Genomic DNA, 22,487 nt, shown 5'->3' with positions numbered 1-22,487 from the left:
TGTTTTAAAATTGAGAAAAGTGGGATGTGTAAAGTGTTTGTCTATGTATCTAAACTAACCTTTGAGATAAGTAATATTTTATGGAGAATTTACATATAAAGATTTTATATTAAGTTAAATACATAACAACCTTAATACACTTTAAATACTTTTATATCAAAAGTTGGCTCCTTAAATTATATGGTTAGTGTAAAACTACTTAATACACTTTAAATACAAAATTAACAAAAACCCTTGTTATATTAATGCATGAATAAAAAAAGCAAATGATCCTCTTTTTATAAAAATAAAATTAAACTATTTCAAAATCGATATATCTTTAATGGTACTCGTGTTATGCGGCGGTGTAATGACATTGGTGGCAATGATGGGTGGTAGTGGCATGCAGCAGTTACAGTGGAGGTGTAGGGTGATGGTGGTGACAACAGTAGCGATTAGCGGTGGTGATTGATTGCCGATGTTGATGGTGAGAAGTTTATAGGTTATTACTAGAAAAATTTACCTATATAGACAAATTTGGTCAATATATTCACGGTACACAGTTAAAAAATACACAAGTTCTAGTATTCCAGTAGGAAATTGACATATAGACCATATATATCTCTCTCCTCTTGATCTTTTTCCCTACCTCTTTTTCTTTCTCCAGTTTTTTTTGATTATTTATTTTATCTCCCTTAACAAGACCCTACAAAAGATTGATGATTTCAACCTAATATTTGAGGGTTTGAATCAATTACATTGAAATCACTTATAAAACTTGACAATATAGAGTTGGGTAAAGATTTTTTCAGGAATATTACCTCGTGTATATGTTCTACCTCGTGGGTTCAAAACAAAACTTGTAATCAATTACTTAATACCTCACATCATATAAGACTATTTCACTATTAAGGGTTTAGATTCTAGTGTTTTTTCCCTCTATTCCATGTTATCATGTTTTTCGTTGTTTTGCTGTATAATATTTCATTTACAAAGCGTGAAATAGGAAATAGGATGGAGATATTATATGTGAATTGAGATTGAAACTAAACACAGGAGATTAACCTATCCTTTTTTAAGAAAATTTTGGATAGGATCATAGGAAAGAAAAGAAGAAAATTAGGAACAATGAAAAACATGAGAAATTATAGGAAGAAGAAAGAAAGGAGAGACAATAAGTGCATTTGTCAGTTGCTTATTGGATGAGCAGAATTCTTGTGATATGTAACTATGCTCCACGGGTTTTTAGACCAAATTAGTCATTCTTTAAAGGGAGATGATTCATACACAACATAAATTTACCATACACAACAATATATGCATCAAACAGTTGTACTGTATAATTATTTAATGAATATATTGTTGTGTATGGTAAATATATGTTGTGTAGGGATCATTTCCCTTCTTTAAAATGTTGTCCAAACCAAGACCCATGGCACCTTCTAATTAGACTATATAGGTAGATATCCCTTATCTATACTATATTATAAAAAGAATAGCCCTTTTTATTTTTAGTAATGTTGAAAATATGTAATATTTTCACTTGACACCTCTTAAAAATACTTTCACATACACTACCTCCTTAACATTAATGATTAAATTACACTATCAATCCTTTATGTTTTAAAATATGTCCATTAATCTTTTACATCAATTATATACACAACTCAACGTCGCTCCATCACCAACCGTTGCCCAACCATCACATCGTCACCATCATGACTACCGCCGCATCGCGCGGGTACCGTGTTAGTTAATATAACCCAGTTTTCATGGATGGATGGTTAAATATTGAATGTTGAGAATGCTAGTATTTGTTTTACAACTGCCTGCCGTCAAACCACCACGATCACACCCACACCACCGCCAACACCATCACTACCGTATGACACATCATCCGAGCATCCTTCCGGCCACCAGCTAAAAATGCTTCGATCTTTTCCCAGTATCTTTCTCTCAAATTTACAACGCCCCCCTCTCTTGCGTTCTTGTATTTCCATCTATTCGTATCTTGTATTCGGCTCGTCACCCAGCACTGTTGGCCTCCATCTTGTCGATCAGTTGACCTTAGCCACGTCTGTATGCATTTACAGTGTTTAAAACGTATGATTTCTTTAGTTTTTCTCTAGTAGGTAGGTGGGTAGGTAGGTGGTTGTGTAAGACGAATAATGATACACACTTTATCTTGCTGTATGTATATCTGTTGGATACACTTTTCAAAGTGATACCAATATTAACAAGCATCTTCTAATCTTCTTTGTTATTAGTCACTGGAAGAAGATAATCTTCTGCTAATATTTAACTGTGAGATATATAGATAGATTAATTAAGTTTGTTATAAACAACTTTTCACACTAAAAACATACCTTACACCTCTGTATTTATTCCAAACGTTTATTTAATCGTTTTGCAAAAGCTTGAAAGTTTGATTTACTAATCGACTGAACCAAAATCAGAACAATCAACTGACCACATCCGTACTTTCGGGTCTATACATATAGCTTGTATCATATATAGTGGCTTTCTTAGGTAAAAACGTCCTTAGTATTGGAGCTAGCTAGCATAACATCTTAGGTAAAAGATACAGGTGTGCTTTCTTGATATGTTGGTGAAAAAAGCTGATGATCATTTCTTATAAGCACTAGCCTTTCCGACTCGCTGTCAACTAGTATTCTCGCTTTAGCTTAAAAATAAGGAATCACTTTGTTGGTGGAAGTACTTTGACACGTAAAGCTTTGAAAAATCGAAGGCAACCAGAAATGATTGATCTTTTAGATTAAAAACTTTAATAAAAAACCGAACCCGAAAGAGAAAATAACAAAACAAAACCCAAAATAGAAAGTGAAACCAATAATTTACAAACTTTAGCAGGTAGCTTATATAGTAAAAAACTTTTGTTTCATCAACGATTTCTTCAAAGCCATATAGTTAATTTATTATACTTACTCTCTTTCACTTGTATATCAAGTAAGAAAAAGTTACATAGTAAAGAATTTACATAGGTTGATTTAGAGCAATATTTTACCATATTGAATACTGTAATCATACCCAGATAAAAGCTACTGGGCTCCTTACAACATATTTTCCACCAGACCATGCTAGATTCCCAAAGCTGGTAGTCCCTGATGGCATGGAACTAGCAGTGAATGTCACAGTATACTTCTTTTTCTCATTTTTCTCGGTGAAAGTTAACTCTGCTGGCTCCACTCTAATCTTCACAGCCCGCGTCTTTGACGATATCGACACCTTGTATGCTGCTGGAGGGCCGACATTAGTCAGAATTCGCGTGTACTTTACAACAGTTGGTGCACTGCTTCCTCCACCTTCCCCTGAAGCCGTCATCAAAGGAACTGCAAAAGATGGGTAATTCAGATCTTCCACCCTGTATTTCTTTCCCACCACACACGTGAAATTTCCACCTGCAAACATCTTAATGGAAGCAGAAGTATAATTTAAGGCACAAAGGAAGCTCAGGTAGTCATCAACAGATGCATCATAGACAAGGCCAGGATCAAGGGCCGAAACAGGATCAACGTGTCCTGAACCGTGATCAAATGGGGTTGATAGCCCTCCGGTTGCAACATCTTGCAGTCCTTCACCATTTCTGTATGTGGTATAAGCTGTCGTCATAAGTGCTGATCTTATAGCTGCTGGGCTCCATTCAGGATGAGCTTCCTTGAGTAGCGCAGATAGCCCGCTTACATGTGGACATGACATCGACGTTCCCGACACTATGTTAAATTCCACATGCCGAGGGTCTTCAGTTAATCCAGTTGGACCTACTTTACTTGTCCAACCTGCTAGAATATTCACCCCTGGTGCTATGAAATCTGGTTTGAGTATTTCTGGTGTAATTGGATTCGGGCCTCTAGAACTAAACGCTGCTACTACAGGTGACGGTTTGATGCCTAATAGAGTTCCTCCAGGTATGATCGTAGCCGTTGGATTATGATCCGAGACTATGTAACTCTTTATGGCATCACGAGCTTTTTGACCTATGGTTGTGCTTGGCAAGAGATGGCTATCAGCCACAAGCTCCTCCCCAAATATATCAGTGTTAGCTAGGATCATTCCTGCACCACCAGCTGCCTTAACAACCATCCCCTTTTGCACCCTTGAAATCGACCCACGTTCACACATCACAATCTTGCCAGTAACTCGACCCTGTGGCAACGAGCCCGGTATGCATAGGTTACTATTTGTCATGTTACTGACATTTCCCGCAAAAACTAGTGGAATCATGGAGCCCGATAACGGTTTCCCACTGTAAAGTGATACACCCGAGAATTTCTTTCCATTCCCGAGAACAACATATGCTGGAAAATCGCGGTCTAAAGTTCCTGCTCCTACTGTAGCTATCCATGGGGCGACGTTTGATAAGCTTAGAGGTGCGGGACCACTATTTCCAGCAGAGCAGGATACGAATATTCCATGTGATACTGCTTTGAATGCCCCGTAAGCAACCACATCAGTTGTGTAATCAGATAGTGAGCCTCCTATCGACAGTGATAACACATGGACACCATCTGTGATAGCCTTCTCCATAGCAGCTAGAATGTCACTACCAAAACATCCACCTAGCCAGCACGCTTTATAAACTGCCAGCCTAGCACAAGGAGCCATTCCACGTGCCGTCCCTCTTGCAAAACCAAAGAGACTAGCGCCGGTCACTGCTGAACCGGCTGCTGTAGTTGAAGTATGTGTTCCATGTCCATCATCATCCATAGGAGACTTGGATTCAACATTTTCATCAATTGCCCCGTAAGTTGCTTCATATGCTCTTGAGAAATACCGTGCACCTATTAACTTGTTATTACAGCTTGATTTGCTGAAGCCCGTACCAGTCTCGCACTCTCCTCTCCACGAACTGGGAACCGGGCCAAAACCTGTGTCATCTAGGCTCTTACTTCCAGGCCACACGCCCGTGTCCACCACTCCAACTATCACATCACTACTTGACTGGGACCCTGAAAACATCACTTTACTGTTATCTAGTCCAAGAAACTCAGGTGAATGTGTCGTATGAAGTTTGTATACTGTCTCTTCTTGGACAGACACAATCCCGTGTTGTTGTTCAAGTAGCTTTGCCTCCTCAACAGTAAGCCTCGTGGAAAATCCGTGGATCACCTTGTTGTATGAATACAACATTTCCGTAGACATGGAAACCGATCTCATGGACGTTTCATACCACTCAACATGGTCAGAAAACGTCGATGGCATGACAGATTTGTCCATATGAATTATGTACGTCTTCTTTTGGTGTTTCTGGTCTGCCGCGACATAACTGTAACAAACGGCCACCATTATCGTCACCAGGACTACCTTCCTGGAGATCATCCTACTCAAACTTGTTGCCTGTTTTTACAGCTGTTGCTTGAGAACATATAAGTTAAGTAGTCGATATTGAGATTTAGGTGGTATTAGCTGTTAATAAGATGTTAACATATATATGGGGCATGAATAGGTTGTTATTATCATGGATATTAAGTGAGTGGACCAACTGATTGGACTCTTAATTAATCAATGAGTCTTGTTAAATTTTTACTATTTGCTAAAAAGTCGTAGGAAAGGAATCTTGTTCTTCTTGTGTGGCCAATACTAACATGCATCTTCTTTTATAGTGATGGCAACCCAACAAACAATTAAATACAATATTGTTAACTGTACTACTATGAATTAATAATGATAATTAAGCTTTGTCGAAAATAAGGTACGTAAGTAAGTGGTTTACAAACTTGCTTCAATAATTAATTTTTTAGTTGTCATTTATGAACATCGATCTTGTTAAGTTGTGTACTGATGACCAATAATCACCGCCCATGGAACGAGTATCCAAGTGCGTTGGAGCACCTCGGTTGGGGCTCGTTCGATCACTACAGAGGGATCGAATTGACGGATATCCCTATGGCAAGTCATCTGTTTTATTAGGAATTACTCTAATTAATACGTCCTCAATATTAGCATTGTCAAGCTATAATTTGAGGTTTAATCGACTTTCTTTTACCGTGTTCGGTCTTACTTGACGAGGATCGTTCATATATGTGTGTTATTTACAATTAAAGTATGTGCTTACTTGTTTCCACCATTTTTAACAGCACATAGATAAAATATATCTTATCTTTCTCCCTCAATTGATTGATGGAAAAGGTTTGGTGATTGGCCTTAGTTGGGATAATCACTTTGTCTTTATGACTAAGTATCAACTATATATGCATTATTATTGTTATTAATTATTATGACTTTAGTCTACGTTGAGGAATCATTTTGTTGCAAAGTGTATGTATGTGGAAGCATTATAGCATGAAAAGCTAATTGCACTTTGGAAACTATAATCATGTATTCATGACTTTCACGTAAAATTTGATCCAATCTTTTTAGTAGTAAAATGTACAAATATTCACTTGTCTCGTAACAAAACCTACAAGAGATTTGAATACTAGAAATTCGAATTACGATATTTGACCATTTGAGGGAGAGAGGGATTGTGATCTTTTAATTGCCAACTGATCGATGGCTTTAATCTCCTTTGTGGCAAACAGGAATTATGGTACTTTGTTGGAAAAGATGTAGTCACTCCAGATTTTCCGAATAACCCAACAATATGCTAAGACATCTAAGCTGAGCAAGTTGCTTTTGCAAGGGTCTTTAATTTGTGAGGTTCTTGTGTACTTCGAATCGATAGATTCATTTTATTTTGCTCAATAGAAAATTTTGATGGCAACTAGCTAGGTTAGTAAGAGCTAGCGTTTTATATAGATATAGATTACATAAGGACCTTAACAAGAAAATCCAACCCGATTATTTTATGGGGTAACAAGTATGCTTCTAGAAGTACCATACTTCCATTATTTTGTGAGAGGGGTGGGGGGGATTTTGTATATATATATATGTGATTTTCATGGGGGGAGTTTGTGAGGTGAAGCATGGTTCTTCCTTACTGTTATAAGCATAATGGTTTTTTCCTTATTTTATTTAAAAAATATCATGAAAAATAGAAAAGATAGTCAACCAGCAGCTAGCGAAACTGGTTGTCTCACTATTTTACTTCTCCGATGTTTGACAATTGTAAGGTTTATGTAAATTAAAGTTAAAAATAGTTACGCAAATTGCTAATGGTAATATTCAAGATTTCGCCTATCATAGATTCATTAATTGGCGTATGCATGAGTTAATGTGATGTGCGTGTGAGAGTGAGACCAGGCAACTAACGTACACGAAAGACCACACAAAGACAAAATCAATCAAACAAAAAAAAAAAAGTCGTTTAGAAGTTTTATCAGTAGGGCATATATCTTTAGCTACCAAAATTCTGCCACATATCATTTTAATTATTTATTTGCTTCTTTACATATCAAGATCCACAAATCACGTTTGTCGACTGCTTTGTTCAATTCCTATGTCACAATCATTTTCATTATCATTACTTCTAAATTTAAGTATTTTATGTATTTATATTTTGCTTTTATAACCCATAATTAGCACTAACTGAAGGGCCAAACTACAAAGTGATGTTACAAATCCTATATGCTAGGTTATAAGAAAATATTGTTTCATAAATTGTTAAATTATGTCATGTACTTGTATAGTTATATATATAAGGTTAGGTTTTTTGTGAGAACTTTTAAAATATAAATCGTGAAAATTTTAAAATTATGTACTCGTATTAGATAATATGTGAATGATCATTCACATGTGAAAACATAACAAATGTTCATATGAGAACAAAAGCATTGTTAAAAACATGTAAAATTATGTATAACTTAAGGCTAACTCCGATGCTAAGGACGCCCTTAGGCGTCCTTGAGCTGCCACATCATATCCTTACAGATCCTTATACATCTTTACAAATCCTTCAAATCTTATAATTTTATCTCCAACCATACAAACATCCTTACATATCCTCTTACCTCCACTAAAAACAAAAATATATTAGGTAAGGACAAGTAAGGGTATGCTCTTAGGTAAGAGCATCCTTCAAAAAATCCTTAGTTTTGAACAAGTTTCAACGACAAAGATATCCAATGACGCCTAAGGGCACCCCATTGAAGATAGCCTAAATGTTCATTTGTGAACGGATTTGTTCAGATATAACATTCACATCAACGTATCAAATTATCAAGTTATAATTTAAATGTTCTCAACTCCCTTTTAGGCCTCCCCTTACTTTACCCTTTCTAAACAAAAGCATCCGTCTCTTTCGAATGATCGTCAAACAATGTGTTATCTCTTTACTTTAGGTAGAAGAATAACTTTGCTTGGCAACATACACTACAAGAAAAGGAGCAAAAGCGACGAAACCTATTGCAAGGACATGTCCTCACAAAAAGTCTTTGTGGTTAACGGATCGAATGCAAAATGCAAATTATAAGCTATATATTCCAAAAGCAAAGTATAAAGTACCATCATCGTACACCAAATACCTTACGTAGTTAGGAACAAAGGCTAAGCCAAAATTGTTTAAGTTGTTGCTTTGACTCTTATCTTTATTAGTATGGATACAAGGTACTGTATCATATTTAAATGCTTGATTTTGGTTTGGAAGCCTAAATCAGACAGTTATGCTTTTGGAGTTGACTAGATGAGGTCAATTTCGTTCATGTTTCTCCTCATAAAAATCCAAGTCAAACGAACTAAAATATCCAGTCTTAAAAAGATTTATTAAGGATCCAACATTCTATTTTTCTTTTCATTTTCATTTGACAAGCACAGTGTATATCTGTGTGAAAGTGTGATGGATTTTTTAAACTTTTTTCGGTGAGGACATATATAAGATATCCGTTTTGAAAGTTTTTGAATTTCAGATTGTGAAAGGTTCATCCTCTAAATTAAATACTAATTTTACTCCGAATTGCTATTACTTTCCAAGTTCTTATATACTTTGCCCATTTTTTAAACTATATACATTAGTATTACTTTATTGAATATGATTACACTTTTTCATTAGTGAAATAAGAATGCATAAGTGTGAATGAATTGGTAGATTATAAAGGTTGTAAATGCTCAACTACACTTTAGGTGAACTATAATTCCTCTGTAACTTTTAATTATTAAAAGATGACCTGAAATGGCCCATAATTAGATGAACTGGTTGAAGTTAGAGTAAATGTCAGTTGCCTGCAGGTGCCGGTAATAAGCAGCTATGATTTTAATCGATCAGGGTCGTTGAACGGCTCTAATGATCAAAACAGAGAAGACCATTTGTGCACTTGTCTAATTGTCATGCAGATTGTTCGCACTACCAAACTAGTCTTATCTCAGATCATGCCCATTGCATGCACCCCAATAGTTTGTCTTCCTATAGTGGACCAAAACTGTACATATATAGATGACCTGCACAACGTAACCATGCACACAAACTTGCTCTATTAGTGATCTCCATTCTCCTAATATCTTCTTTCATCGTAATTGTGGTTTTTCGTTAGTTTTCCCCTCTCAAATTCATTAACAGGTTGATAACTTCTTACAAAACTTGAGGGTTTTTCTTGCATCAAATTGTGTTGGGCGCGAAGGATCATGGAGAGAAAGTGTGTTGTATTTTGGTGTTTTTGTTTCTTCACAACAATTTTGTTGGGGCTAGACTTTAATGTTGGTGTTGAAGCAACCAGAATGGGGATTGTGGGGAGTAACCAGACTCGAGAAATGAATGAGGGGGTAGGAGATAAAAACGTTACAGTGGCTACTTATGACGGGCCTGGAATGGTGGGCAATGCTAATGGTGGAGGAGGAAGGGGATATGTGTCGAGAGCCAGAAGCGGTGGGAACGGAAATAATGGGAATGGGAATGGAAATGGAAATGGGAATGGGAATGGGAGTGGGGGAAGAGGAGGGGGTAGAGGTGGAACAGGCGGTGGAGGCCATGGATTCAATTCCGGAGGTGGTGGTTATACAGGCGGAGGTGGTCGCGCTGCTGGTGGTGGTAATATGGGCGGAGGTGGTGGTAACATAGGAGGAGGTGGTGGCTATTCTGGTGGTAATATGGGAGGAGGTGGTAGCTATTCTGGTGGTAATATGGGCGGAGGTGGTGGTGGCGCTGCTGGTGGTGGCTATATTGGCAGAGGTGGTGGGGCTGCTGGTGGTGGAAATATGGGCGGAGGTGGTGGCTTTGCAGGTGGTAATATGGGTGGAAATGGTGGTTATGATGGTGGTAATATGGGTGGTGGTGGAGGTGGTTTTTCTGGTGGTAACATGGGGGGAGGTGGTGGTTATGTGGGAGGAGGTAGTGGTTCTTCCGGCGGTTATGTGGGCGGAGGTGGTGGTCGTGGAAAAAGTGGAGGTACTTATGGATCCGGATATGGTGGTGGGGGCAATGTAGGTGGAGGTGGAGGTTTCGTTTCAGGACCTGGAAACGGGGGCGCATATGGAAACGCAGGGAGTCCGTATGGAGGTAACACAGGAGGAGGAGTTGTGGGTGGTGGATATGGGTCAAAAGGTGGTTTTAATGGCGATGGAGGTGGATATGGTTCTAGGACAGGTCCAGGCTCAGGATATGGTAATTTTGGAGGAGCAGATGGCGGCGGTTTTGATGGTGGTGATGGGGACATGGGTTCGGATGGTTTCGTAGGTGGAGGTCCTCAGAAGAAAACTACACAAAGGAATTAGTATGAAAGGATGACGTAGAATAAGCACGGTATTTCTCCATTAAGCAGTTACTCCTATTTTATGTCTTGTTAAGTTATGATATTAGTAAGTGGTAAGTCTTTCAATGATATTCTAGCAAGAAAATGATGTATTTTGTTTCCAATGTTAAAGTATTTGCACACATTATTTTCCATACATTTTCCTGTCACAAAGAATATTTCAATCAATCTATACAAACAATTCATTTTTCTGTACATACACTCAAAGCATTAATAACTACAAATATGCAGTTAAAGTGATTCTACAAATAGCATAATTAAGTTATCTTTCATGAACAAAGGCCTTGTGATCTTCATCAGCATAATTACCTATTCTCCGGAACTTTCTCCATATCCGGATTCATATTCTCAAGCTTTTTCTAAACATTCCTTGCACAATCCTATTAATAAGATCATCTTTGTACGTTCTATAGAACTAAACCACATGCCAAAACGAGTAACAATGCATACACCTAAAACATCATCCTGAAAACGCCTAATTCGTTCAAGCTTAACCATCTTCCCTTTACTCATTCATTATTTGCCATTAATCTATTTGCTAGACACATTTTTAGGTTGATGTTTTACACATATATACCAATCAGGCTCTGAAACAATATACAACATTTCATTCCACAAAACATCATGAGATTATAAACGAAAGTCTAACAATACTAATTAGCATAAGAAGAGATCTTACAACGCCATAGGTTGAGCATCACCTTCTAAACTTTTCAAATTATCATCAAGATGACCATAACTTGAAGCAAACACGAACGCTTTCTCCCATTCACTTCTCTCAATCCCTTCCCAACCATCATCTAAAGAATCATCATCTTCGTCCGAAACCAACCCTTCTTTCTCTTTCAAATCTTCATCAATCTCATCACACACTAACTTCACACAATTAATCTCATCCTTGCTACAACTACCTACATTTTCTCCAACACTACTCATTTCGGTCTGATCATAGTCAATGACAAGATCATCTTCCATTGGCTCGTCGAAAACAACTGATTGTGTTTCGGATGGTTCAAGGATAACCTTATTGACAACATATTCATCATCATTGTCAATAGCAAACCGAACTTTTTTTTTCTTGGTATTTGTTTTAGTACCACTTTTCTCATTTATACTGGACTTCAATTTATGATGATGACCATGATTGTGAGTAGAAGTAGCAATAGTAATTCTTGCAAAAAGGATAAATATAACAAAAGTTGCAATTACAGTTATGAAAAACTGTTGTAATGTTTCCATTGATGAAAAATAAGAAAACTAAAATTGAAGTTTTAAAGAAACCAAAAAAAGAAGATATACAAAAAGCAAGTTATGGTATTTAATAGGAAGATGGAAAAATTTTAGTTGGGGAGAGGAAAAGCATAATTTTTCTTTGATGTAAGGTAATGAATATGGGACCAAAAAGATGTTTGCTATTCGTTGCCTTTGTATTTGTTTGAATTTTATTTTCTGATGATGGCTTTTTGAATATTCATGATAGCTGGTCAATTGCTTCTAAAAGATTGATTTGTGTCGCAGATTTTTTATTTGTATTTTGGTCATACTAGTTGACATTTCTTTTTAATAAATTGATATTGTATTAAATTTTATTAGAATATTGAATGCAAGAGTAAAATTAAATTGTATTTAAATATTCAAAATTTAAGTCTAGATACAATTGATATTAAATTTTATTTGTATTTTGGTAATACTAGACACTAGTTGACATTTCTAGTGATATTGTATTCACTAGATAATTTGGGCCCACGTTGTATTTTCCCTACTAGTCCAACTAAAGGTTTCAATTAAGCCCATTATGTATGACTGTAAGTCTGTGACTGAGAGGCTTGAGAAAGCGAGCCCAAAGGCTATCCGGCGAGCTTTGTTACTTCACATGTGTACTTCTTCGATGAAATTTTTTTAAGTCCCAATTATTGATTGGTAATCCTAAATAGATGCTTAAATGTATACCAAAGAAATGATGGACGTACGAAAAAAAAAAAATCAAAACTATGGGAAGAAATATTTTTTTTTTATAGAATGTGTTTTTAAATATATCTAGTAAGTTGAAAGACTCTAAAATGACATACCATTCAAGAAAGCATTGGCAATTGGTAAATGGGTATCTAAAATATTGGTGTAATTTGTTGGTTAACCAAACCACTTTCCAATAAAAAAAAAAAAAGTTGGATTTGGGTGTAATTAGTTTAATAAATAATCAAATTCTACTTTACTTAGTTCAGATCATTTCCTAGTTCGTCATATATAAAAACGTACAATATGATGCGGTCACATGGCTAAAGCGGAATTTGGTTAAATAAAACAATTTTTTTACGGTTCGAAATTTTGAAATTAGCTAAGGGGATTTGCCATAACAGCAATTCTTGTAGATATAGAAACCAAGTATGGTGTAGATGGGTTTACGAGCTGTTGTCTGTGGCAAGGTCATCCATCCTTGTCAATGAGTCACCTACCTTCGAGTTCCAATGTCAAAAAGGTATGAGGCAGGGTGACCCGATGCTCCGTTTTTATTCACTATTGTAATGGAAGCTCTATCGGTCATGTTGAGAAAGGCGGTGGAATCTGGAAAGTTTAAAGGGATTGAATTGACGGGCAGTGACCAGGTGGTCTCACATATGTTCTATGCGGGCGACTGTGTAATTATGGGAGAGTGGTCGACGAATAATATAAGGTACGTGGCAAACATATTAAGAGTTTTCAATATATGTTCTGGATTAAAGATCCATCTTGGATAGTCATCGTTATTTGGTGTGGGAGTCGAAGATATAGAAATCAAAGAGATGGCCCAGAAGATTAAATGTATGGAAGGAAGGTTGCCGTTTTTGCATCTAGGCATTTGGGTTGGGGCCAATATGAACAGGATAGTGAATTGGAACTTCCTCTTCGATATTTTTGAGGCAAGACTATCAAGATGGAAGGCAACATCTCTTTCCATGGCAGGTAGAATAACTCTCATAAATTCGGTTATGGAGAGTCTTCCCAATTATTATTTTTCCATCTTTAAAGCCCCGGTATTGGTTATAGAAGGGTTGGAGTCCAGAATAAGAAAATTTTTATGGGGTGGGGGTGAGTCAGGAAAGAAAATACATTGGGTAGCTTGGGAAAGAGTGGCTTCTCCTATCAATATGGGGGGACTGGGGCTGAAGTGTTTGAGGGATACTAATTTGGCGCTTCTAGCCAAATGGATGTGGAGGTATAAAACGGAGCCGAACAGCCTGTGGAGGAAAGTGATTAGTGCGATTCATGATACTAAAAGAGGGTGGAATTGCATCCCAAATAACAAATATATGCCAGGGGTGTGGAGTAATATTGTCAGGAGTATAGAATTGATAAAAGTGGCAGGATTAGGTGTAAAGGAGCTGCTGAAGGGAGAACTTGGTAACGGGGAGGATATTAGTTTTTGGCTGGATAGATGGGTGTGCAGCTTGTCATTGAAAGAGAGATTTCCACTCCTTTTCAAACTCGAAAAGGAGAAAAGGATTAAGGTAGTAGATCGTTATAATTGGGGGACTGGTTGTTTCAGTGATAAATGGAAATGGATGAGAAGCACGATGTCGAGCCAGGAAGAGAGTGAAAGGGTGGACCTGATGGCATTACTAAATGGTGTAAGATTGGTGGATAGGCCAGATAAATGGGAGTGGCAAGAGGAAAAGAGAACGTCTTTTCGGTTAAAGACGTAAGGAAGTTCTTGGAAAAAAGGAAAGATTATTCGAATAGGTATATTATGGATTGGTGCAATTGGGCACCAAAGAAATGTAACGTGTTTGTTTGGCGAGCTGTGATGGATAGAATCCCAACTAAAGATGCATTGAAGACCCAGGATTGTTGGAATGGAGATACCAGTTGTTCCCTATGTGGGCAGGGGTCACAGAGTACACAACACATTTTTTGTGAATGCGTGGTTTCTACTCGGGTTTGGCACTTTAGTAGCTGCTAGACCAACTCTGCTCCGTTTTTCGTATTCAATTTGGCAGACTTACTGGAGATACATAAACAGCGTGGAAGAGGGAAGACAAAGATCTTGGCTATCAAAGGTATCATCATCATTAGTTGTTGGTGCATTTGGAAAGCCAGAGACGCGAAGATCTTTGAAAATAAGGAAGTCAATACCATAGAAATCACTCAAAATATTAAGACTTTGGGGTTTCTTTGGTTCAAGTATAGGACAAACAATAGGAATTTATCTTGGAATGATTGGTGTAATTTCAATGTTATGTAAATACAGGTCGCCGGCGTTTTTGCCAGGACATATATGAATAGAAGTTTACTTTTCAAAAAAAAAAGTGAAACTTGATAGATTGAAATTTTAATGTGAACCAAAACAACTATATTCGGAATTTTATATTTTTCATGCTCCATCATATATACACATCATGATCAACAAAGGCGGAGCCAGGAATTTGAGTTGGCGGGGACCAAGTTGGTTGGGTGGAGGTTCGGGTTCGGGTTCTTTTCTAGGTTGACCTTGTTGAGTTACGAGTTCGGGTTGACAGTCAAAAACAACGTCCTGTTTTCGTTTTTTTAAAAAAATCGACAGTCTTCTTTTTTCCCCATGATTTAACTGAAAATCATTATAGTAAAGTTAACAACTTGAACTACGAACTCTTTAAAATAATTAGAGTTTAATAAGATTCATACTAAAAAATATCACTGAATAAGATGTTAGCTGTGATATTTTACCATTTTCTCACGAATACAAGATCGCATGATACCGTCATAACTCAGAACATTAATTTGATAAATTATTATAAAGTTTAATAAACGGTAGATTGGTAAAAAATAGTAACATTGAATTACTTACATGAAAATTGTGAAAACTTGTAAGAAATTGAGTTTTCTTTTGAGCATGACGAGAGACAATGATGGACATTTACTCTTCTGACCTTCTTTTATCTTTTTTCTCCTATTAAACCTGTTGGTAAATTTGGTTTGGATACAGTACATAAATAATAGTTCATAAGCAATAACAGGGACCATACATATACTAAGTTGAATATTGGTTTTGGGCTACTATAAAAACAAACTTGTTGGGCTCAATAGGGGTGACCAGGCACCCCCTAGCCACCCCACTCCCTCCGCCTCTGATGATCAATTTTACCTTTGAAAACGTATTGATAAAACTGAAAGAGTTGGATGGTTGAACGATGGGTGTTAGTATAAACAATCCATGAACATGTTAAGCGTTAGATCTCTATGTGTTGACTGGAGCCCAGATCGCCATTCTCGTTTCTAAAAGAACCATGTGGGTTAACAAGAATGGCAATTTGGGCTGCAGTCAAGACATAGAGTTCCTAGAAATTGATGTTATGATCGGTTGGAAAGATCATAATGTTGTCACTGATGTAAAAGAGTTGCCCACAATGAAGGCATCACCAAATCCTCCCCTCAACCATAACTCTATTACACTTCGACCGGAGTTTAGATTTTGGTCTTTTGGGTTTGATTGTTTAGTGTGTATGTATTATGGGATTTGTAAACACTTGGAAGGGCTACTTATAGCCGGTGCAAGGAAAGATTTGGGTGAGATATTAAAGAAGGTTGGCCCATTGCATTGAATAAATGACGATAAATTTGGGCATGCGTTTTCTTTTAGCCATTCAACTTGCATACGTTAAATTCCATTTTTAGGATGTCATAATTGTTTTTTTTTTACTTTTTTGTAAGTTGAATATAACTGTTTAATTTGACTATTTTGCTACACAATTATTTTATAAAAATTATTTATAAACATCTTAACATATGGAATTTGGATGTCCAAATTCTCTTCGACAACTATTATCATCAAGATCAACTAAGTTGCTACAATATGATCGTCCATCCCCATATCGGCTTCATTGACGAGTCAATGACCATAACATAAATATATTTAGCAGGTAAGGTATAGTGGAATACATATATCAATCGTTGGGTATAAGTGTATGACTTAATAAAACTATTTACAAAATAATCATTAGCGTTGACTGTTGAGTAATCTTGAATACAATTAACAATTACCAACGTTATTGGGTGTGCTTAATGAGGAAATTCTTTTCATGATAGAAAGTGCAGGAACTAGTGCCCAATTATAAAACCAGATGGAACTATCTGATTTATTCAGGCTTTATCTGAATCGTAACATGGCTAGATTCGTACTCCCTCTCCATGTAATCTACAAGTAAGGATAAATGCTCTACTTTGTGTTCGCTTAAACAAAAATGAGTGATTTGAAGTAATTTCTTTAATGGGTCAATTAAATTTTAATTTTGTTTTCAAAACATGAGCCAAAAGGTGTAGAAACTTAACACTTTTATCCTAAATTTTAAGCTTTATTATGCTAGTTAAATACATTTTGAAATAACAGAATAGCTTATATGGTCCAACAAAATATATGTGATAAGTTTTAACTTGTTTGCCACTTCATATAACTTTCAGCACACTTAAGTAGTTAAAGCCACATTTATGCTTCTAACATCCATTCATGTTTTTTTGGTTTTAGGCTTAGTTTATAAACATCTAGATAAATATAACAGAAAACCTTCAAAAAACAACTATTATTTTATACTTTTATCGACTTTTGGGAAGAAATTTTATTATGGTCAAAAGTCTCTGACTGTTATCTAATATCAAATTTCTTGTAATGTGCCCAAGATTTTGTAGAGACAATTCATGTTTGTTATACAGAATAAGGCGTAGAATGAAAAACCCAATTGTATTCCCTTAACAAAAGTGTGTTTATTTAGAGACTAGGAAAAGAATCGACCATTGCTCTTGTAAAATGATTCCCTCAGCTTCCAGCTTCTCCATTCATCCCACTACCCGCACTATTTCCCCATTCTGTGAGTGAATAAAGACCAATATACCTTAAATGTTTCTGCCTTCAAACTAACCAACTATAACATGATACCCTCATAAATTTCTATCAAAAAAGGTTTATCCACAATTAATGAAACTATATAAAGTCCTATACGCTAAAGTCAATGAAAAGGGAAAAAGGAGTAAATGAGAAAAATTCGTTGTCACTGATCGTTTAAAAACTTAGATTGATTTTAAAACCTCGGGTATATATAAATATATAATAATAATATTTTTACAACAACAATCGTGTAATGATTTTAGTTATACACATCGAGGGGGATTTTTATCACTTCCTATAATATGTTTTAAATTTTTAATGATTCTTTTCATTCTAATGAGGGAACCAAACATTAAAATGAAATGATAATGATCGATTTCATTACTCATCTCATTCCATTTCATCATTCATTTCATTCGGTCCAACTAAATTTTTAGCAGAATTATAAACCAAATAGAATCACTACAAATAATGTTGCATTTGTTCACATTAACTAAAAGTGTGTAAAAATATCTAGAATTAAAAGTGTGTAAAATCAAAAGTTCACACTTTTTACTGTAGACTTTCATGATTAATTTGTAACATTCCATTTGTCAACACTAACTAAATTATTGTGAACAGATGAGGTGTTACAAAATAATTATGAAAGTTCACATTAAAAAGTGTAAACATTTATTCACATTTTTTAGTATGGATAGATTTCTACACACTTCAAGTTTTACTTATTTTTACACACATAAAAGTGTGATAAAATTTTTAATTTGTTCACACTAACGGATAAATGCAGCATTATTTTAGTGAATGTTTCAAAACTAACCTATGATGAATATCAATAAATGTCAGCCACTCACCCCTCCTGGGCTCCTAGTTAAAGCCATGAGGTTTTTTCTCCAAAACTTGAGTACGAATCTTGTGGCTGGCAAGTTTTTGGTGATTAATTTTTTAAATTCACATTCATATAACGTTGCCCCGGTTTAAGTCGGTCTATACAAAGTAACCTCACCTTGTATATTAAATTAAAAGTGATTCAAAATACATTGTTTCGGGGGGGAAAAAACTATGATGAACTTAAATTAATAATCACCATAGTGAATAAATTACCATCACTTTTAATTGATAGCTAGAATTTATAAATTTATAATACGAGGGTTTAAAAGCCCGTGCTACGCACGTCGTGTTTGAAATATATTGTTCACATGTATAATGTTGTCAGTTTTTTAAATCGCTAATGAAACTTAAACGTGAGTCACTGATATAAAGGTATTGTTGTTGTATCCTGGCTCGGTTCTGTTCCCACCATATTTTTCATGCATTTCTCCAAACTTGTCTTGGCTGTACATCAAATATAATAAATGATTATTTTAGTATAATATCTACGATATAGTCAACTACTAAAATGCAGAGGTTGTCGCAAAATGCACGGCAGTGCACTATTTATCCGTTTTAAAAATAAAATATCGTAATTTTGAGGAAAATATGTGACAAAGGTTGGATGCATTTAACATCAAGTTTTAGCATTGCAGCTAGTTTGACCTGTATCCCCCCATTTGACCCGTTTAAGATAAAACAAAAACGATGTCAACTCATTCATAAGTGGTTTTCGCCAAGTCTGTTATATGTTTTATACTTTAATCTTCATACCTGAATCGAACACGCCTAACCTCCTGCGTGCCACCAGGCAGTATTCACACTTGGCTCGTCCTGCTCAGTTTATTCATTTTCCAAATTGCATGCGTTGCTGAAACAACGGTGTCCAGATTGATCAGTCTCTTGAGATGAACTACTTATTGAAGATGTTTCAGTTTTGGCAACACTAATGCTAAGTGTTCAGGAGAATCTGATGATGATTATCCCATTTCAATTGGAATGTATAAGTTCCGAGGTGTGCGTTCTTTGCTAAGTGGTGGACACTGGTGGTGTTACTGGGGTGATCTCGAACACATTTTGTTTTCAAGCTCTGAAAAGTAAAAGATTATGCCACATTAAAAGGATTGATTCATTCAAAAGGGTCAATTCAGTCATGTGTTATCTCTAGGTGGTTAATCGGGTCAACAAAGGATGTTTGGCGTTTGGGTTCTGTTCTCGCTAAACACAGGTGTGAGTAGTTTTCATTAAAAAGTAAACAGTTCAAACTGGTCAAAAGTTGCCCGAAGTGTTTTTCTGTGCACTTGCGTCATAGATATAAAAAATTTCAAACTTTTGACAACAAAGTGTTTGGGTCAACCTGGCCATCCTGTAGCAGATTTACCTATTTTGATCAATGTTTTTTGCCCATTACTTGACGCACTTGATTTTTCATTTTGCCAATGCTACCTGTGCTTACCATATAGTCTACAAGAGTTGTATGAAAACTAATCTCATCTTCAGATCTTGGTTGAGATGGTAGTGGAACACCTTGCTGATTAAAGCACTGAACGTTGTACAACTCTATAATCTTTTCACGGGTTTCAGACCACCATCTTTGAGCTTGCCATTTATCAAACATCTTTCAACTAATAAGGCACACAAAGTTACCATTAAAATATACTCGTAATAGCATCATAATAGGTTGTATAGCCGGCTAACGTTCAACAATAACAAGTAACCGCTGATATAAATGCCTTACGTCTAATGTTTGTGTGTGTCAGCAAAGATAAAAATTATATGTCACGTGATGCCAGACACTACAACAAACACATTACATATTTGAGTCTACACTACGCAATGAATAGAAACATTGGTAATACACAGAGACCAAAAATGGTTAGACAATGTTCAATTATTTGGGGATCCTATCGAAAGGCTAACACTGCTACGCCTCAACGAAGCCAGACACTTCCATCTAGCCACATCCCATATCAATTTAAAAAGTTACTAATGCAGTAAAAGTCGATCATATTTAGCATATACCATAAAATAAGCATATAAACACTTGACAAGCAACCCCAGACATAATGCGTTATAAACCAAAACCAAACCGGGAACCAATTAAAAGGCAAAATCTAAAACGATGAACATCTAATACTCATCAACGATAAGTCAATAACTTAATGACATACAGGGCACTGGTCAATCTTGATGGAGTATAATCACTCTATCAATACGTTTAAATAGCTGTAACTCTTAATGACAAACACACCCTTCATTAGATACTAACATGTAAACATCAATCAATTGCCAACTAATTTTTATTTCAACTGGTTGCCCGGACCCTATTCAACCTATAGTCCTATACATTGTCAAAAAATTAACTTAATACATCAATCGAGGTATTAAACACTTAATGTAATTATCAAAAAGATTATGGTCCATGTAAAAAAAAGATTGGGCCCACAAAACATATGTATAGATGTCATTTTCTCTTACTTTGACTATTTTTAGATTTTTTTTCTTTGTTAGTCACTGTATCTCATAAAAATTGCTATAGTGCACATTTTTTTATCAACTCATTTTCCTGTTGCCATAACTTTCAAGCCTGGAATTACTCGATACTATTAGCTCATTTCCTTAAAAAATAACAATAATGCATGACATTTGAAGATTCAAATAGAAATTTTTTACCAAAAAGAAATTAGTGACCATTTAAATTAAATGTGATCAGTATATGTAAATCTCCTAGTGGCCAAAAAGTCCATCCGCTATGACCCCCGGCTCCTAAAGCGAATTGCCTTGGGATTAGTTTGTTCGAGTAGATATGATTTTTTATGACATTCCAACCTGGGTGATTTGAGCCAATCTAGATCATCCATCATAGGACCTTGATGGACTCTTTGGCTTTCAGGGTTTTTAAAGGTTTCAAATGAACTCGCCCCGCTCTTGTCTATATATCCTCACTTATGGTCGACTAACTTGTTTAATATCATTAACTCAAACATGACTACCAATTGATCATAGATCAACTAATACCGCCATCATGTGACAACATGGGCCCACAATTGAAGGATGCAAGTCATAGGTTCAAATCTTGCCAAAGGCGAGTGGAGAAACAATATCTTGTGATCCATGTGTAAGAATGGAGTCACCAGGCATGATTTCTATGCGGTGTGCGCTCTAGGTACCAAGACGATACATGGGACCAGAGGGTTCCCACCCATTTACTTTTTTGTTTACATGTAGAGAACTAACAAATTAACACATATATACTCTGTTCAAACTTCTTAAAAGTAAGGCCTTAAAGCACATCTAACACATAAGATATGTGATAAGTTAGTTACTCATTCAAAAAAGCCCATCATTAGAACCACAAAACTTGGAACTTAAAAGCACAAACCTGAACGAAATACGTTTTAAATCATTGCCACCTTGAGGCAAGGAAACAAACGTAATATGAATGCTGGGTTCAACCTGAGCAACACATTCTTTAGCCTCATCTTCCTCCATAAACAAAACTGATTCATTCCACCCACTAATCGATGCTGGAGTGCTCCTACCGCTTGATACAGTCCTGCCTCCATTTCCTTTCCCCATATCCGCCTTGTCGAATTCCCAGTACTTCGGGACCCACCAAAGAACCTTCTAGACACTGGGCTTCAGAGCCCGGGTAACGCCGGGTCAGGATAGTGTTTAATGATTCTGTTGCATACTTTTCCATAAAAGAATTAACGGATTACCCCTGTCAATTAATGAGCAACAGATAAATTAGCCACCATTCGACAACTTTAATTCAAAAGACCATATTAATGCTATATATTTAAAAATGTGAACTTGAAAAGAATGACTTTTTAAAGTAGAATGGAAATAAAATAAAATTTACTGTAAATCAAATCTCGAGAAACCTGCAGATGTGTATTGCTCCTATTCATAGCATGAAAGGCTAAAGTTAAGATTGTCATAACATATAGTGCTCTTTACCAACTCCTGTCTCTTTTCCAGAAAAACATGAAATACAACATTAAACAAACCGAAGCATGAAGAAAAAAAGTAGAGATGGGAGAAAGCACAAAAGATACATTTGTCTACTTTGACGCATTATTGACCCAAGACTCACCACAACAAACATAAAAAATATGCCCACCACTGGAAGTATTATGTATAATAGGTTTACGTTGCAAGGCATTGCA

At 36.0% G+C, this 22,487-nt stretch overlaps 3 protein-coding genes and 1 pseudogene across 3 annotated transcripts; 1 reads left to right on the top strand and 3 right to left on the bottom strand.

Annotated features, from left to right (window-relative positions):
* Positions 1 to 2,858: 2,858 nt before the first annotated feature.
* LOC122589581 (subtilisin-like protease SBT1.7) lies at positions 2,859 to 5,380 on the bottom strand. The gene has a single exon (XM_043761886.1). The coding sequence runs from the start codon at positions 5,314 to 5,316 to the stop codon at positions 3,022 to 3,024; it is 2,295 nt and encodes a 764-aa protein (XP_043617821.1). The 5' UTR covers positions 5,317 to 5,380; the 3' UTR covers positions 2,859 to 3,021.
* A 4,205-nt stretch (positions 5,381 to 9,585) lies between these two features.
* LOC122588224 (glycine-rich cell wall structural protein 1.0-like) lies at positions 9,586 to 10,578 on the top strand. Its single transcript, XM_043760348.1, has one exon. The coding sequence runs from the start codon at positions 9,586 to 9,588 to the stop codon at positions 10,576 to 10,578; it is 993 nt and encodes a 330-aa protein (XP_043616283.1).
* Positions 10,579 to 11,291: 713 nt separating this feature from the next.
* Positions 11,292 to 11,855, bottom strand: LOC122588223. The gene has a single exon (XM_043760347.1). The coding sequence runs from the start codon at positions 11,853 to 11,855 to the stop codon at positions 11,292 to 11,294; it is 564 nt and encodes a 187-aa protein (XP_043616282.1).
* A 7,850-nt stretch (positions 11,856 to 19,705) lies between these two features.
* LOC122588222 lies at positions 19,706 to 22,018 on the bottom strand (annotated as a pseudogene).
* Between the last annotated feature and the right edge of the window lie 469 nt (positions 22,019 to 22,487).

Source organism: Erigeron canadensis, chromosome 2 (genome assembly GCF_010389155.1).
Source record: "Erigeron canadensis isolate Cc75 chromosome 2, C_canadensis_v1, whole genome shotgun sequence".
In the NCBI taxonomy this organism is placed as follows: Eukaryota; Viridiplantae; Streptophyta; class Magnoliopsida; order Asterales; family Asteraceae; genus Erigeron; species Erigeron canadensis.
The sequence above is the reverse complement of the archived record's forward strand: the minus strand, read 5'-3'. Positions and strand labels throughout refer to the sequence as shown.